General features: G+C 44.3%; 1 protein-coding gene across 1 annotated transcript in view; it reads right to left on the reverse strand.

Annotated features, from left to right (window-relative positions):
• Positions 1-18,395, reverse strand: part of ACTR2 (actin related protein 2) — a 113,020-nt gene that overhangs the window by 9,866 nt on the left and 84,759 nt on the right. The window contains exon 8 of the mRNA XM_029593618.1: positions 9,838-9,970. Within this exon, the coding sequence (XP_029449478.1) occupies positions 9,838-9,970 (133 nt within the window). The remainder of the gene's footprint in view (positions 1-9,837; positions 9,971-18,395) is intronic.

Consider the following 18,395-nt stretch of genomic DNA (forward strand, 5'->3'; position numbering starts at 1 on the left):
GTAAGCATACTTCCAAAGGAGAGATGAGAAGCCTGGAGCCACCTCCAGTAAGAATGAATGTTGCTGCAGTGCAGGGAGGAGTGGGGGTGGGAGAGGGAGGTTCTTGGTGAGAGAATGTGAAGCAGTGAGAGGGACATGCAAGGCAGGGGATAGGGTAAAGAGGGATATGCTGCTGAGTGGGTGAGTAGGAGAATCTGCTTAATATTGTTTTATTGTCCTAGCTTCTGTCCACTAAAATTCTGATATTTGCCTAGAAAAATTGTGTGTTACTTTTTTCAACTGATTTTCTCCTGTTTATATTCTTGTGATGATAAACCCTAATAAATTCCTGGGAAAAATAAAGAACAATAAAAACCGAAAATGAAGGTCCCTATGGACAGAGTACGATCAAAGCAGTTATATCAGTATTGAATGAGATGCTTACTATTTTGGTTAATCAGTCCTTACGGGAAAGCCTGGTGAAAAAGCCAGGTCTTTAGCATTTTTCTGAATTTAAATGGGCATGGCTCCAGACGGAGATTGGGAGGTACAGCATTCCAGTGAGTGGGGCCAGCAATTGAGAGGGCACGGTCCCTTGTGGCTGTAAGTCGGGCTTTCTTAAGTGGGGGGACTTGTAATGTGCATATGAGGTTCGTTCTGGTGGGGCGGGAGGATTGTGTGAGTTGTAATGGTTCACTGAGCCACGAGGAATTGTGTTTGTGGATACCTTTGTGTATGATATTGAGGGTTTTGAACAGGATACGGTATGAGATGGGGAGCCAGTGTAGGTCTTTGAGGATGGGGGTTATGTGGTCTGATTTGCGTGCGTTACTGATTATCCTTGCCGTTGCATTTTGTAATATCTGGAGAGGTCTGATAGTGGAGAAGGGGAGGCCAAGATACAGGAAGTTGCAGTAATCCAGCTTAGATAAGGTAGCTTGGATGACATTTTTGAGATCATGTGTGTGGAGCAGGGGCTTGAGCTTTTTTATAACCATGACCTTATAAAAACCTCCTTTTATGACGGAGGTGATGTGGTTTTTTAGGCTCAGATGTGGGTCAATTAGAACGCCTAGGTTTCGTACAGGGGGTTGCAAGGTGAATGAAATGGTCATGGGGTCGTTAGATGGCGTGAGCTTAAAGGTCTGGTGGTTATGGACGAGAAGGAGCTCAGTTTTAGCAGAATTGAGGGCAAGTTGAAGGGAGGTGAGTAGAGTGTTAATAGAAGAAAGGCATTTCTCCCAGAAACTTAGGGTGGCAGTGAGTGATTCATGGATAGAGATGATGATTTGGACATCATCTGCGTAGATGTAGAATTTGAGACCGAGATCTGATAGATGATGACAGAGGGGGAGGAGGTATATGTTAAATAGAGTGGAGGAGAGGGAGGAACCTTGAGGCACTCCTTGCGAAAGGGTGAAATGAGAGGATTCTGAGATACCTAGTTTGACCGAGAAACGTCTGCTAGCTAGGTAGGATCTGAATCACAGGAGGGCTGTGCCAGAGATGCCGATGTCGGCTAGGCGGGAGATGAGGAGATTGTGGCTTATCGTATCGAAAGCCGCAGAGATGTCAAGGAAAGCGATGAGGAAATTATGACCTTGGTCAAGGCCAGTGAGGAGGAAGTCCGTGAGGGATAGTAAGAGGGTTTCAGAGGTTAAGTTTTTGTGAAAGCCAAACTGTGAGGAGTGAATTATGTCGTTGTCGTCTAGGTATTCCATGAGTTGGGTGTTTACTACCTTCTCCATGATTTTAGAAATGAGGGGGAAGATTGGAGATGGGACGGTAGTTGGCTGGGTCTTTGGGGTCAAGAGAAGGGGTTTGACTACAGCATGTTTAAGGGGATTGGGAATTGAGCCAGTGGAAAGGGAGCAGTTAACAATATCTGCTAGAGGTTGAGCAATAATATTAGGGATGGAGAGTAGTGTTTTCGTGGGTATAGTATCGGAAGGGTGGGATGCAGGCTTAGATTTTTTGAGGATTGCCTCAATTTCCTTAGATGAGGTGAGGTCAATAGTGTTGAGTGAATTTTTCGGGGAGGAGGGGTTGTGGTTGCAGTGGGGAACCTGAGGAGTATGTTAGCTATTTTGTTGTGGAAGAAACAAGTGAGTTCTTCACATTTCGTGCCAGCTTCTTCATCAGCGATGATGGGGGTGGAAGGATTGGTGAGGGCTGCGACATAGGAGAAGAGGGCTTTGGGGTTGAATGTGTATTGATGAATCTTAGAGGCATAGTAGTCACGTTTGGTTTTTTGAATGGCAAGGTGGTATGTGTGTAAGTAGGATTTGCAGGAGGTGGAGTGCTGTGGGTTAGGGACTTTGCACCAAGCTCTTTCTTTGAGTCTGAGGTTGTGTTTCATTTGGTGCAATTCCGTTGTGTACCAGGATTTGTTGTTGGAGAGAGAGGTGCGCTGCTTATGGGTGATGAGGGGGCATACATTGTTGGCTATATCTTGAGTGAGGCTGACCCAGGAGTTGAGTGCAGTGTCGGGGGTGGAGCAATCAAGTTTGTTTAGGGATTCAGAGAGTGCTGTGGTAAGCTCCTCAGGTGTGCAGGTTTTGCAGGAGGAGGAGGAGTTGTTGTTTTGTGCATGGTTGCATGTGTTGGTGGCGCTTAAGGTGAGGTGAGTCTCAATAAGTGCGAAGTCAGACCCAGGTACAGGGGTACAGGTAGGGGGTGATGGGACCTGGATGCAGGAATTGGTGAAAATGAGGTCTAGGGGATACCCTGCATTGTGTGTAGGGGCCGATACAATTTGGGTGAAGCCTAGGGCCTGAAGGGCGGCTAGGAAGGTTTCACAGGACAGTGAGAGGGGTATGGAGTCTACGTGGAAATTGAAATCTCCCAGTAGTATAGCAGGTTTTTCATTATTTATGTTGTTGGATATGAGTTCAATGAGGGGGAAGGGATTTTGTTCCAGGAGGCCAGGGGGGCGTAGACGAGGCAGATTTGGAGATCAGTAGATTTAAATAGGCCGACTTCAAGCTTAGGAGGGGGGTTGATATTCATAGGCCTGGGTTTGAGGGTTTTTTTGGCGACAAGGAGAATGCCACCTCTTTTTTTCAGTCTAGGGATGGAGAAAATGTCATGGGATAATGCAGGGAGTTGGTTCAAGATAACAGTGTCAGTGTCCTTGAGCCAAGTTTCCATGACTGCACAGATTTCAGGTTTGTGGTCATCAAGGATGTGGGTTTTTTTGGAGAGGGAGTGAGCATTAAATAGCATGAGGGATAGTGTGGTGAGGCCAAGGAGTTGTGTTAAAGGGGAGATAAGGATGGGGAGGAGGAATTTGCGCTGGGCTTGAGGGTTCACATAGCAAAGAAGTGGTGGTCTGTGCAAGGGGTGGTGTATACGGGGATGGGGAATGAGTTGGGAGTGGTGTAGGAATGGGGGGGCATGGTGGAATAGATTAATTAGAAAACCTGTGGGAGGGTAAGGATGAGAGAGGAGTGCAGGAGGATGGGGTGGAAGTGGGAGGAAAGGGAAGATGAGGGGAGGGTGAAGAGGGTGAAGAATTCATCTCTAAATCCCTTGATACCTGGGAAACTTGCCTAGCATCAATCACCCACCTCCTCGCTAATCTTCACCTCTCCCTCAATGCCTCCAAAACTGAACTCATTATATCACTCAATCCCAACACCTTGACATCAACACCCTTCCACCTTCAATTCCTATCTCCCAACACGTACGAAACCTTGGCGTTATACTAGATAACCAACTGAACCTCAAAAAGTTTATAAGTTTTACCATGAAAGAATGCTACCACAAACTTCAAGTCCTCAAAAAACTTAAACCCCTCCTTCACTTTAATAACTTCCATACAGTCCTCCATGCCATAATATTCTCCAAATTATATTATTGCAACTCCCTCCTGCAAGGTCTCCCCATAGCCACCATCAAACCACTCCAAATGCTACAAAATGCCGCTGCCAGAGTACTCACCAACACTCGCAGAAAAGACCATATCACTCCCGTTCTTAAAGATCTCCACTGGCTCCCTATCTCCTCTAGAATTCGCTATAAGAATTTCACTATCATACATAAGACACTACATAACCATAACTTTCACTGGCTCAACGACTCCCTTAAGAACGTTAAGAACATGCCATACTGGGTCAGACCACGGATCCATCAAGCCCAGCATCCTGTTTCTAACAGTGGTCAATCCAGGCCATAAGAACCTGGCAAGTACCCAAAAACTAAGTCTATTCCATGTAACCATTGCTAATGGCAGTGGCTATTCTCTAAGTGAACTTAATAGCAGGTAATGGACTTCTCCTCCAAGAACTTATCCAATCCTTTTTTAAACACAGCTATACTAACTGCACTAACCACATCCTCTGGCAGCAAATTCCAGAGTTTAATTGTGCGTTGAGTAAAAAAGAACTTTCTCCGATTAGTTGTAAATGTGCCACATGCTAACTTCATGGAGTGCCCCCTAGTCTATTATCCGAAAGAGTAAATAACCAATTCACATCTACCCATTCTAGAACTCTCATGATTTTCATAAACCTCAGACAGCCTACAAATACATCTCACTTCCATACCCCCATTAGACCCACCAGATCCGCATACAATGGCTCATTATACATAACCCTCACTAAACCCCTCCCCCCCCGCCTCACTACCACAAAAGAAAGAGCACTATCTATAGCAGGATCCTCAAACTGGAATGATATGCCACCAGACCTCCGGCTGGAACCATGTCCCCAGAAATTAAAAAAAAAAAACAAAAAAACTAAAAACCTGGCTCTTCAAACAAGCCTACAAATACATCTCCCCTGCTCTTTGCTCTTACCAACCGCAAAGCTGTATTTATTGACTCCATAAATGCCAAGTTTATAATGTTAAAATGTTATAATGTTATCTATTTTCTCCTTACCCAGTTCTACCTTGTTAGTTTGCCTTTTGTTCCGTTTTATGTACTGACCAGTTTCCATTTTATGTTTTGCTTCTACACCTGTTACATGTATACCGATGTGATGTCCTTTGAACATCAGTATAAAAAAAGCCATAAATAAATAAAAAGTAATCCATAGTTTCCCTTCACGATCTGAAAGACCTAGCTGTCTGAGATTTATGAAAAACTCCAACCTCTTGCTACAGGAAGGCCTTATAGAATGGGGACTAGGATCCTGGATCTAGATCTGATCAAAAATTGATCCTGATTTTGAATGGACGACGATATGAGGCTTAGAGTGGCTTTGGTGATAATAGTGAGGCCCTTAGCTTTGTTACCTGGGACAAGTAGGGTCTGGGAAATGTTCATTTTGAGGAATCAATGCTTACTAGACAGGTGGTTTAGAAATGGCAGTGAATAGCATCTGAAGCATGGGATATTGTTGCTTTTATGAGCTTTACTGCTATTTTGACCTTATCTCCTAAGATACTTCCACTACTGCAAGGCACATCATTAAGTCTTTCCTGCACATCCTTATTAAGGTCTGATATCTGCTAGCCATGAGAGTCTGTGGGCATCAATAGCCATGGCAGAGCTATTGATGATCACAATAGCTCTGTATTGAGCTTTTCAATACAGTTTTCAAATAAAGCAGATGAGATGCTTTACAAACTTCATTGGTTTCCATCACCTGCTGAAATTCTGGCTGTTTCTTGAAGGGAAAATTTAGTGAACTCCTGGGCACCCATCATGTAATTCTGCTAAGAAAGTGTCTGGAAATGGAGGATAATGTTCTGGTAATGCTTCTTCCCAAAAAAGGTCCAGAAATTGAGAGAGAGGGTTCAGAAGCATATCTTTTCAAATGCTTGGCCCTTTTCAGGGCAGATTTGATCATTGCACTCTGGTGCTGTAATTGGTGTGCTTTGAATTCCTCAGCCGTTTGGACACAATTCTTTGTGTCTGTCTTCTTACCAATAAGAAGTACTATGCGTGAGGCATCGTACATCTCTTGTGTATATCCCAGAAAAGATAATGTATAGGCATTGCCACCAACCTTTTAGGGATATCAAGGTATTGAGGAGGCCAAGAGGAAGTGCTGTGGGCTCAACTTCAACTCACAATACAAATAGAATGGTCTTAGCCATCTTTTGGACAAAATCCTGGAAGGAAAGTTCTTCAAGTAGGAGGTCAATATAGAATTCTCCATCGGAAAATTACTCCTTTGACAAATAAGCAGGATTACAGGATTCATCATACTCTTAATTCCTCAAAGAACTTGGGTTCTAAGGAGGTCTGAGAAAGCAGTGTCCCTGGAGCTGAAGAGTATGCCAGTCTAAAGCTTGACTCCATGGAACCCAAAGTGAGGTTAGGAGGTAGGAGAAGCTTCCCACTTTGAAACCCACTTATATGCTGAAACAGGCATCAGCCTTTCTGATGATCTATCATTGATATCTTCTATTTGTTCTTGGGGACCCAACTTGAAGCTGCTGGCCTGCTTCTTAGACATAACGAGGTACTCATTTGGAAAAGGCAACGTATAATGAACTTTTATGTTTTGTTTTTAATGGATTACTATTTATGTTTTTATGTAACCCATCTGGAACTGTGGAGTGTGTGAGAAATAAATGTTTACAATAATAATAATCATCCAACAAGGTAAAATCAAATGAAGTAATTTTCTTCTTGATGGGAGATGGTCAGAAGAAGAGACAAATGCAGTTGGGTGACCTGTTTGGCCACCCAACTGCTGGGCCGAACACAAAATTTGCGATTTGCTCAGCAGAATTAATTGTAAAACTTCAAAACTGCCAAAAACAATCCTATGCCCAGCAAAATTAGGTAGGTTTGGCAGGAAAATGGAAAAAGAATTTTAAGCTCTGTGAACTGCACAATAAGAAAATGCATTCAATAGTGTTGGTGGACAAAAACAAACTGAAGGAAGCCACAGGATACTGTAGAGTGGGAACTACCATGTGTGAGCTGTGAAAGGCTTTTGCCTTTTTCCAGAAAGCTCTTGCAGAACCTGGCTTATTCAGTACCAAGCCCAGTCACATGATCCACTTGTGCGACTTGATGAAGCTGCTTGTTTTCAGAAAATAGTACAACTTTCTAATTCAGAATGAATTGTTTAGCTAGATAGATATACACGAGTAAACAAAAATCTTACAAATGTGTTTTCCATAGATTGCTATATAAAAAGGACAGAATCATACTATTTATACAGCCTTTCTGGATCCTAGTAAACAGATATGAGGTATATGGCCACATGTTTGCATACTATGAACTGGTTCCCAGATGTTTGAACAGCATGAGCCCAATAATATTAATTGCCCTCAAATATTTATTTTGATGTAAAATATTTTACAAACTGGTATGAGGCTCAAAGCTCCTGCAGCAGTGGTCACTGTACTGAGTCTATGCAACTTGCTCTAACTAAAAGCTGGAGTTAAGGTTTATGGGGGCAAGGACACCTTCATTACCTTTGACATGAATGTAGCTAGACTCTTAAGCACCAAATGTTAATTCAACATCTATAGGATTTAGGAATAATTTTAAAATGGTTCAGCTCATTCTTACTTGAACTGACTGACCTATTGGGTTAATTGGGGCTCTAAACTCTCAGGAGTAAGAAAGTAGTTTTATGGTGTTCCCTAATCAGTATTGGCCTCAATGTATGTCTGGCACCCTTGGTGACTCTGATCCAAAGTTATGGATTTAGCTGCTATCTTTATTGCATGGGATAGAGAACTAGCAGCTTATGTTGACCCAATGCAACCTGAAGATCTTAACTTATATTTATACTTGGATGCTGTTCTTCTTGGATCTTAAAACAAACTTATGCTTAAGAGGATTAATCTCAAATATCAGTCAGATGTCTTACTTGAGTACAAGTCCTTACGAAACTACTCAATATCTTTCTCCTTCAGTTCTTATATTGGAGATTACTCGTACTGCCTTTAGCTACAAATTATTTTATTGCATTATTTGCGCTATTGTTTTATCATGTTATTTGTTTTCTCCAGGCATTTCCTGAATATCTGGTTTTTAGTTAATTTTTCTCTGTTTCATAAGTACATAAATTCCATGCTGGGTCAAAATCCATCAAGCCCAGCATCTTGACTCAGGCAGTGGCAGGTCCAGCTCATTAGAAAGTACTTTACAGACTCCAAAAAGTAAATATTTTTCTTATTACTCCCAAGGACAGCAATGGCTTCTCTAATCTAGCCAATAATGCTTTATGGGCTTTATATCCAGAAACTTGTCCATACCTCTTTTAAACCCAGTTATTAAACCTGCCTTGGTCACAACCTCTGGCAATAGATCCTATAGATTGATCATATGTTGATTGAAAAAGTACTTTCTGTGATTTGTTTTAAATCTGTGGTTGCTAGTTTAATGGAATGTCTCATTTAGTATTATTTGAAAGGGTAAATGTCATTTGTTCCACCCCACTCATGATTTTATAAAACTTCAATCATATCCTCCTTTCAGCTGTCTCTTTTCCACCCTGAAGAGCCCTAACCTGTGTAGCCTCTTATCATAGGGGAGCTATTCCTTTCCCTTTCATCATTTTTATTGCCCTCCTCTGCACCTTTTCTAGTTTTATTAATGCACCCCCCAAGTATTACATCTTGGAGCTACTTTCTCCTTAATTTATCCATACAAGTGTCTTATTAAATATCAAGGATTTAAATTTTATTTTTTATCCTACCCAGTTCACTGTTTTATTTGAGTGCTAGGATCCCCAGTTGATTCTATTTCAACATCATCTCCATTGTCAACTTGAAAAATTATCCTCTTGAAGACATATAATTTAACAACCCTTCCTGTTCCCATCCTGACAGTCATGTATTTTCTTTTCTTCTTATTGACTGCATGTCTCCTTCACATGGTGGACTGTTTACATAGCATCTTGGGATTTTTTATTATGGAATTTGTTTCCTTTATTTTGCATTTCCTCTGATGCAGTTAAGTATGAGAAAAAATAAGTGTAAGGCTTGCTGGGCAGACTGGATGGACCGGTTGGTCTTCTTCTGCCGTCATTTCTATGTTTCTATTCTTGATTTGTAAATTTAGAAATTTAATTTAAAAAAAAAAAAAAGCCTCGTTTTGATCACATGACAAATTTCTTTGGGATCATGCTGTAACTGGCAGTGGTGGAGTTCAAATATGGCTCTGTGGGTTTCAAGAGATTTGGAAATCTAACCACTAGTTGTACTGCCAAATATAAATGTGTGTTCTTGTGTGGGGAAAATCCATTGATAACCAGACTACATCATATCAGCTCGAGTATTTTCTGTACAGAAAAATATCAACTCAATACTGTATACAATTATAAAGTTGATTACTACACTAAACTAAAAAATCTCATTTATGTTCTATCTGGAAATAAATCTCTAATGCAACTCACCACAGAAACCCTACTTGGACTACAAATATAATCTTTGTGCTGACAAAGGTTAAGACAAGTTTTTGCAGTCTCACTATGCTGTAGTCACTTTTCCTGCCACAATATAACACAGAAACTTACAAGGAATGTTAGTGAATTTTAGTTTAAGGGCAATCAAGCTATGCCTCTTGAGTGCTGGAAACACTGAAATCAATTCTAAATGTGTCTAGCCTCACAGAAAGCATGAGCAATAGATAATTCTGGTAATAGTGCAATACAAGATTCAGAAGCAGAGCCTGCCAAGATCTAAAACTGTGTCTGCTCAGCCTTGCCAAACGTAATGCATAAACTTCATGAAACTAAACCAGAAAGAAACTTAAAAACACATTTGACTGCAGAGCTGGCTATTCTATTAGCAGCTTTTCTAAATGTATAAAGTTTGCCATAATGGTCTGGTTCCTTGTAAGCAACAGCAGTGCTGGTGTTTGAGCAGCCACCTTGCTCCCTCTGGTGGGCTGTTAGTACTCATGAGGGCTTTTACAAGCCTGGTTAGCTGCAGCTGACTTACCGAAAGTTTTTCCACATCTCCCTTCAGAACCCGTTCTAAATAAAGCTGTTTAAGTTCCCGTTCCAGTCGGGATGGGAGTCCTGGATACATGGTCGAACCTCCAGAAAGTACGATGTGTTTGTAGAACTCAGGCCTGTAGCAAGAGAGACATCATTCTATAGACAGAATAGACAGGATTCTAAAAATCAGAAGTACATCGAACACCACAAATCATTACTTAATCAAGAGTTGGTGAGTGACAATTTGCTTGCATTATTGGGTCTAACATACTGTTAATATAAACTGTCTTTATATTTCATAAATGTGTATGAAAAGACAGCCGTACACAATACATTCATGCTACTAAATAAAGCTCTGTTCAGTCTGTCAGATCTTTGAACTCGGGTCCTGATGTAATAAGGTGTGAGTGCACAGTTTTACCCACAGTTGAGTGGACATTTTTTTGTGAACAAACTGCACTCCCAATGCAGCGAGTTCTGTGCACAAAACTGTATGTATTCTTAGTGCCCTCACATGGAAATACCAATCTAACAAAGGCATTATGTATCAACCCTCACACTGTAGAAAGGTGTGCTGGCTTATCTTCTGTTTTCTTAGCTCTTGAAATTTTATTTCTGGTCACACATGGAGTTAAGCCTTTCAGTGCTAGTGTTAGTCTATAGGCAGACACTAGAGTGCCAGCGCAGTGATCTATAGAGGGAATTTTATGCGCAGAAAGCATGCCTTATGCACATATGATTTTATGTGCTGAAAATATTTTCTGTGTACATAAAGCATTATTTTATGCACACTAAGAAGATAGCTTTCAAACAACTGTGCCAGTGGCATATATGTGTGTATGTGGCTACGTGTAGATTTACTATATTTATAACATACATGAATGATATATGCGCATGTTATAAAATACACATCTCTCTACCCTGCAACATATATTCATACGTAGGCTTACGTGCAAATGAATACAATGCACTAAAACCACATATGTCAATGCACTGAACACGTGTACTTTACACATCAATTTGAAAAATATGTGAATATGTTTTATGCGTCAAAGTAAAGTAGAACCTACCCACGTAAGTCTCTATTTATGTGCGTAAACTGGTGTATTTTATAACATGCGCGCGTTGATGACATTACCAATTAGTCCACCAGTTTGCCTAGTCCTTCTCCAGGTCATTAAGACCCTCCTTGTTCTTCAGCCTGAGCTCCCCCCCAGTCAGTACTACACAATAAGCCGTTTAATATCACTTACGTCAGATAATTCGCAGGTGTAAAAATAAATACGCAAGTAAGTTGGAAATGTACACGTGTTTCTTTTAAAATAACTTACGCGCACAACCTTTAGGCCCACCTGTGAATACCCCTAGACACAAAAAGGAAAATACACACGTATTTTGAATTTTTATAAAAATATGGAATATGCTAGTAGAGTCTACTCTATCCGGTAGTGCCACTTGCCTCATGGCCCCCCATAATGCTGCGGACTTCTTCACAAGAAAACACAAACATTCAAGCACCTCCTGTATCGTGTTATTAAAAAGGTCATAGCCAATGTTGGATAGATGTATCCGGTCGGGTCGATAGAGGCCGTTGAATGGGTTGTCGGCCCATTCATGCTTTATCTGAGAGCCTCCGAGTTTACACACCCATTGTCCGACTTGCCAGTTGATCTTCTCGCAGCTCCGCTTCCATAGTCTGCTGCTGTTCCATTTTATTTGGTGGATGATGTCAGACCATATGAGGCATGTACTGGGGAACCAGGACGCTAACTCTCTCAAATTGGTCATCAGATGGTGAATTAACCGTATGCAGGTTGAGGACCCGATATCGTTGCCTCCCGGATGTATCACAATGATGCTGGGCTTAGCTATCGTGTCCTTCTTGAGCTGAGCAAGCAGGAGAAGCTGATCCCAGGACATGCCTTGTTCGCCCATCCATAGGATGCAGACATCCCGGACGGCCAACCCCAAGTGAGCCCCGTACGACTGAGCTAGAGCCCTCTTCGCGGCCCAGTGAACAAAGGAGTGTCCAATAATCCAGACAATCCTTTGCTGTTGGGACAACTCTATAGAGAGGTTGAAGAAAGAAAAGAATCAGGATATAAATTCTCGCCTGCTCTGTCCTAATATATGAGTAAACAGCACTGGACCTCCATCAACTGATTCTCTGAATGGCGTCGAATTGCAAACCAGCCTGCATCGCACTGGTGGCCGCTCCTATTCTAAAGGAGTGAGTTCCAAATTCTTTCCATTACACCCTATAGCGGTCAGCACCCAATCCAAGACTGACAAAAACTGGTATATTGTAAGGGGTAGGTGGTCAGCGTGGATCAAAAGGAACTTGCTGCTGATGGGTCGTGAAACCAAGAAATTTTGCAAATTCTGCACCAGAGACAAGTGACATGCGACAATGCGCATTTCAGGTATAGCCTGCAACCCCTGGTTGCTTGATCTGTTTTCGATCTTTGTATGGTTAGTTGAATGGAATCGTTGAATAGCTTGGTGTTTTGCATCAATAGACCTTGGGAACCGTGTCATTTTTGGAAGTGGCCACCAGTTTGCTAATGTGCAGTGCGCCGAAGGTGGCCAGGGAAAAGGCAGCGCAGAAGAGTTTGACTTTGAAATCAGAGGCACAAATGGATGGTAAAACAAGCCACAGCTGAATGAGCAGGTTATGTGTGATTGGGCATCTCACGTTGCGTGATGGCCCTGTCTTCCTAGCCCACCCAACCAACATCTTCTTAACCAGAAACCCTTGGTAGGGTCGCTCCAACACTGGGCCTTAGAAAAGAAAGAAAAACCAGCAAGCTGATTCACCACCACATCTCTGGATTTTCCCCCTATCCTTGGCCCAAGCTACAGTATTCTGCAATTAACCCCTCCTTTACAGGCCCGCTGATCCAGCCATATTCCTTCAAAAATTCGTGTAAGATCTGCGATAAGTGATCCATGTAGCTGGGGCTACCGATCTCTGTAGGAGGTCTCGTGTTGTGGTGCTCCAATGCTCCACAAACGCTCCAGCACTGGGACTCCCTCCTTGTCTGCTCCCGGTACCTGTTTAAAAAAAAGAGATTCCATTTAGCTCGACGAAGCGTCGCGATGCTGTTGTGCATTCCGGGAACGTGGCACACACGTATGACTGTATTAAGGTAAAGACTGGTGAGAACCACTTCCGTTAGCAGCTTGGCTACCTGGCAGACTGTTGGTTTATGATCTGTACTACGGCCATATTATCACACCAGAATACTGTGTGTTTATTACACAGCCTGTCGCCCCATATAACCAAGGTGACAAGGATGGGAAAGAGCTCTAGGAAAGTGATGTTGCGAGTCAGGCCCGATTCTACCCAGGCTAATGGCTACGGCTTGGCGGACCACGAACCCTGCCAATATATACTGAAACTGAAGACCCCGGAAATATCGGAGTATATGCCCAGATCGCAACTGGATATGGGGGGATCCAGCCACATTGATATCCTGTTGAAATTGTTCAAAAAGGATGGCCATATTGCCAAGTACTCTTTCACAGTCCTTGTGATTCTAATATAATGATCTGGACGGCTCACGTTCGCTGTGCTGGCAGTCAGCCTCCTCAAGAATGCCTTCCCCATCGGTATGACCCGGCACGCAAAGTTTAGGGTGTCAATGAGGGACTGCACCTTAATTAAGATCAATTTCTTAACTTACAGCACGTGTCCAAGTATGCGATGTAGGTTATGCAGCTTGTCTTGAGGCAAACGAGATACCATCGTGGTGGAGTACAGCTCAATTCCCAGAAATTTGACCACCATGGAGGGTCCTTCGGTTTTTTCTGGGCTAGTGGCACACCAAATTCGAGGGCTAAGCTGAGAAATGTGGACAACAGGCGTGCACAAGTCTGTGAACTGTATGGACCTACGAACAAAAAGTCCATCTAGATAGTGCACTATGGTCTCCAGACCAGCTTTGAGTGGTGACCCAGTGAAGGAATGAGCTGAACAACTCGAAGTATGCGCATGATACGGAGAAACCTATTGGCATACACTTATTGAAGTGGTACTTGTCTTTGAAACAGAAAGCCAAGTAAATGGAAACTGTTGGGATTGACCGGAAGCAGGCGGAAAGCGAACTCTGTGTCTGTTTTTGCATTGAGGGCCCGCCTCTCTGCTGCATTTGCAGAGTATGGCGATAGCACTGTCGAATGACGCATACTGCTCTGTACACTCGTTTGGCAAATGGTCATTCACTGAGGCCCCATGTGGGTAAGACAAGTTTTGAATTAGGCGATACTTGCCTGGTTTCTTTTTTTGGGACGACGGCTAATGGGGAGATCACCATTTTGCTTAAAGGGGGAAAACGCGAAAGGTCCGGCAATTCTGCCTATGGCCAATTCCAAATCGATCTTCCGCTGAACCAGGTCCTCTTGCTTCACCGTGAAAGAGATGTTCGATGTGTGCATACTTTCGATATCGCCCTGAAAAGGTATGGGGAAACCGTGCTGAAAGCCGTCCAATAATCTCCTTGCTGTTTTCCTCTTGGGATATTAATTAAGCCATGGCCACATGGCCTCCAGTTTTATGGCAGATGGTGCTAAAGGAAAAAAGTAATACTCATTTAGGCTTGCTATTACTCCCCCCGTTGTTCTTCTTCTGGCATTTCGTAGCTGGGTGAGGGGAGAGGCAGTTAGAGCAGGCGTGCTTCAACTTGCAGTCTTGAAAGCCACAGGACAACAAGTGCCATTGCTAGAGGCGCTGGTGGCGGCCTATTCGGGTGGCGTTGCTTGGTGCCCCACCTTGACGGAATGCCAACTGGTAGCGCCAGCATCTGCAGCTTTACTTTTCATCTGTCTTAGCCAGAGACAGACGTCCTGTATTCCCCATGACATATGGCAATTCTCCTCCATTTTTTCTCTAAACAAATCATAATTTAGCCAGGCCCAGCCATCGTACTCATAAGCTTCCAGAATGGTATCTGCATAGCTTAGCATGGGCCCATACTGCGAGGGATCATCCCGGCCAACCACACTTATCATCCGCAGGAATGCCTTCATCCAACTGATTATGTTCCGTGGAACAGGCTTGTTTACGCTGGGTGCCTGGTCACACTTGGTATTTGTCTTCGTGTTTCCTCCTTGCCTTCGACCCTCCATAATTCTGAAAATATCTATGTAGTTCCGCTTTTTGATCTTCTTTTGAAGAGACCTGGGGACACTCTCCCATAGCTGGGGTAGGGACGTCAGCGCTGGGGGCCCTTGCGATGAATCCGCTGCATTGTTGGTCCTTCCTTGGTCCTTGTCCAATGATGATTTGGACGATGAGGACGCTGATGATGAACTGTGAGAGCTTGACTCTGAGCAGGCCTTCCACCTGGATTTATTCTTTCGCTTGCTCCCCCTTCCTAGTTCTCTCGCTCTTATCTGCGCCTGATTTTTCGCATGCGACCCCGGCTGCATCACCCGCGAATGCACCCTTGGACTCACCTAGGCTGACTCCAGGGTCAGAAGATGGAAAGACTGAGGCACTTGGGCGTTCTGTGTCGCTCACTTCGTGTAATGTACTGTCGGAACTTGCGGGAGCTGCTGCTGTGATAGGCCAAGTTTCCTGAGGAAGCGAAGCCTGAACTGTTGCATAAGCTTATGGCCTCTATGGACCAACGGGAGGATCAAGCATACCGGAGCTCTGCGATGAAGATTCCTGAGCGTGTTGATCTGCGTACCAGGCTTGGATGGGCCAAGTTCCCCATGCTTGTGGCACCGCAACGTAGGTCCCGCTGCCAGAATATGGGTTTGGGCACCATGTGGTCGGGTGGCCCAGCGCCAGCTGCGCACCCAAATAATTCTGAATTTTCAGGAGGTTAGTGCTGGGTAGGGGCCCAAGCTGGCATGGGGGGCCAGTAGGGGCCGTGCGGGAAAGAACTAATCACTGGTCCTGGCCATGTAGTGTTCAATCCTATGGGTATGCCTGCTAGGGCCCAGTCTGTCGAGTGGCTGTCCATATATCTCGCCGGGAGGTGCTATGGAAGCTCCTTCGGCAGGCGGGATCTGTTGGGGGAGTAAGACATGTGTCAGGCAAATCAGGGGAGGGCACGGTATCTCATGGAATTCGGGAAGGCCTCGATGCCGACTTAGTATAGTCTTGGGGGGGGGTGGCAGGGGTGGAATCAGGCCCTCTACCTCCCTAACGAGGGAGTCTGCATCACCCGTTGACTATGCTAACTCGGGCTCCCTTGTGCACTTCGCACTTTTTGGGGCACCTCCCACGGTGCCGTGACTCGGGCTCAGCCATTATAAAGTCCACACACTGGAAGGCCTGCCACTGCTGATCATGTCCTCTCCCCCTGCAATGGAACGCAAAATTCCTTCTTTTTTATTTTTAATACTTGCTGATTGCGAGGGAATGCTGATGGGCGTAAGGCCGAGGCGCTGCTCAAGGTCCTGATCGTGCTGGCCCAAATCACGCCAGTCTGAATCACGATGCTCTGAATTGCACCGGCCGAGGAGGGGAAAAAAAGGGCCCGTGTGTGCGGGCCAGTGACATCATTGCTGGGTGCCCTGATGTTCAGAGGGTGGGGGTTGTCGAGCATGCGGTGCCCTCCCCCTTTTTGCTCACACCGCCCGGGAGAGAATCCCAGCGGCGGGGACAGGAAGCCAGGGCGGCCCGGCCTTGCTGTTAAGAGGCGGGCCTGCTGCGCACGTCGGCACACAGCCCTAGTAGAACTCTTTGAAAATGCAGGTGGCGGCTATTGCTAGTTATCGGAGAAGAATACTAGGTATGCCCTTATCCTCTCATTCAGATGTTGATGTTTTCTGAAAGAAGTGAAACATATTAGGCATGCATTGAGAATTTCGTTTCCTTCTTGCGACCTCAATTTAGCTTTGCCCTTTCTGTCGGGTCCACAGTTTGAGCTTGTTTGAGAGATTTTGACCTGACTGCTCACTTTGAAAGCTGTATTTCTGGCAGCAATTTGTTCAGCCAGGAGTATACTAGAGTTGCAGGCGATGTCTTGCAGAGAATCCTTTTTGGAGATTTCTAAGGATATGGTCAGGTTTCAGACAGTACCTTCTCATCTCTCATCATAATGACTTATGATGAGAGATTGAAGAACCTAAATATACCCTGGAGGAGAGGAAAATTGGTTCTTACCTGCTAATTTTCGTTCCTGTAATACCACAGATCAGTCCAGACAAGCGGGCTTTATTCATCCTTACCAGCAGATGGAGGTAGAGAACAAAACTTTGGGCACTGCCACATATACGAGTGTACCACCTGTAGTCCCTCAATATAATCGATACCCAAGCCAAGATAAGAAAAATAAAGAGCGAATGAGGCTCCCAACATGGATACCCCTGACCAACTAGATAACCATGCAGAAAAACGCTAAACCTAGCAATTGAAGCCAAAAAATGGCAAAATCTGCTTTTCAAATAAATACAGCAGTAGACTAAGCAATCTTTCGGCAGAGATCTTCAGGGCGGGCCTCTGGACTGATCCGTGGTATTACAGGAATGAAAATTAGCAGGTAAGAACCAATTTTCCTTTCCTGAACATACCCAGATCAGTCCAGGGAAGCGGGATGTACGAAAGCCCTCTTACACTGGGCGGGAACCCAAAAGACCCACTCGAAGAACACTCTCTCAAAAAGGGGGCCGCCTCCAGGGCCTGCACATACAAAAGGTAATGCTTGGTAAAAGTGTGCAATGAAGACCACACCACGGCTCTACAGATCTCTTGGGGAGACACCAGCTGACACTCAGCCCAGGACGGCACCTGAGCTCGAGTCGAATGTGCTCTAAGACCCACTGGAACCGCTCTTCCTTTTTATACATAAGCTGCAGAGATTGTCTCTTTCAACCAACGAGACAAAGAAGCCTTAGACGCCTTTTCGCCCTTTTTTGCTCTCCCAAACAGGACAAACAAATGATCAGAACGACGAAAAGCGTTAATGACTTTCAAGTAATGTAATACCATCTGTCTCACATCCAAAAGGTGAAGTTCTCATCCCATTGAGGGATCCCGAGCCCAGTCCGGAAACCCGGGCAACTCCACTGATTGGTTTACATGAAAAACAGACACCTCCTTAGGAAGAAACGAAGGTACCATACGCAAGGACACCGTATCGGATGATATCTGGAGAAACTGATCACGGCATGAAAGCGTCTGCAATTCCAAAATTCTTCTAGCTGAACAGATAGCTACCAAAAAGATGTCTTCAGAGTCAGGATCTTCAAAGATACCCGATTCAGAGGCTCGAACGGCTCCTCGCAAAGGACCCGTAACACAAGATTAAGATTCCATTCCAGACAAATGTGACACAGAGGTGGACGGAGATGTTTGACTCCTCATAGAAAACACACCACATCCGGATGGGGTGCCAAGGCCTTCCCCTGGACTCTCCCTCTGAGACGACCCAAAGCGGAAACCTGGACCTGAAGGGAACTATGGGCTAATCCTTTGGATAAACCCACCTGCAAAAAAAGACAAAATATGGGACACCGACAGATGAAGAGGGTCCAATCCATGTTGTCCACACCAGGTCTCAAACACCTTCCATACCCTGGAATAGGCTAAAGAGGTAGCAGGGT

This window comes from Rhinatrema bivittatum, chromosome 3, assembly GCF_901001135.1.
Source record: "Rhinatrema bivittatum chromosome 3, aRhiBiv1.1, whole genome shotgun sequence".
NCBI lineage: Eukaryota > Metazoa > Chordata > Amphibia > Gymnophiona > Rhinatrematidae > Rhinatrema > Rhinatrema bivittatum.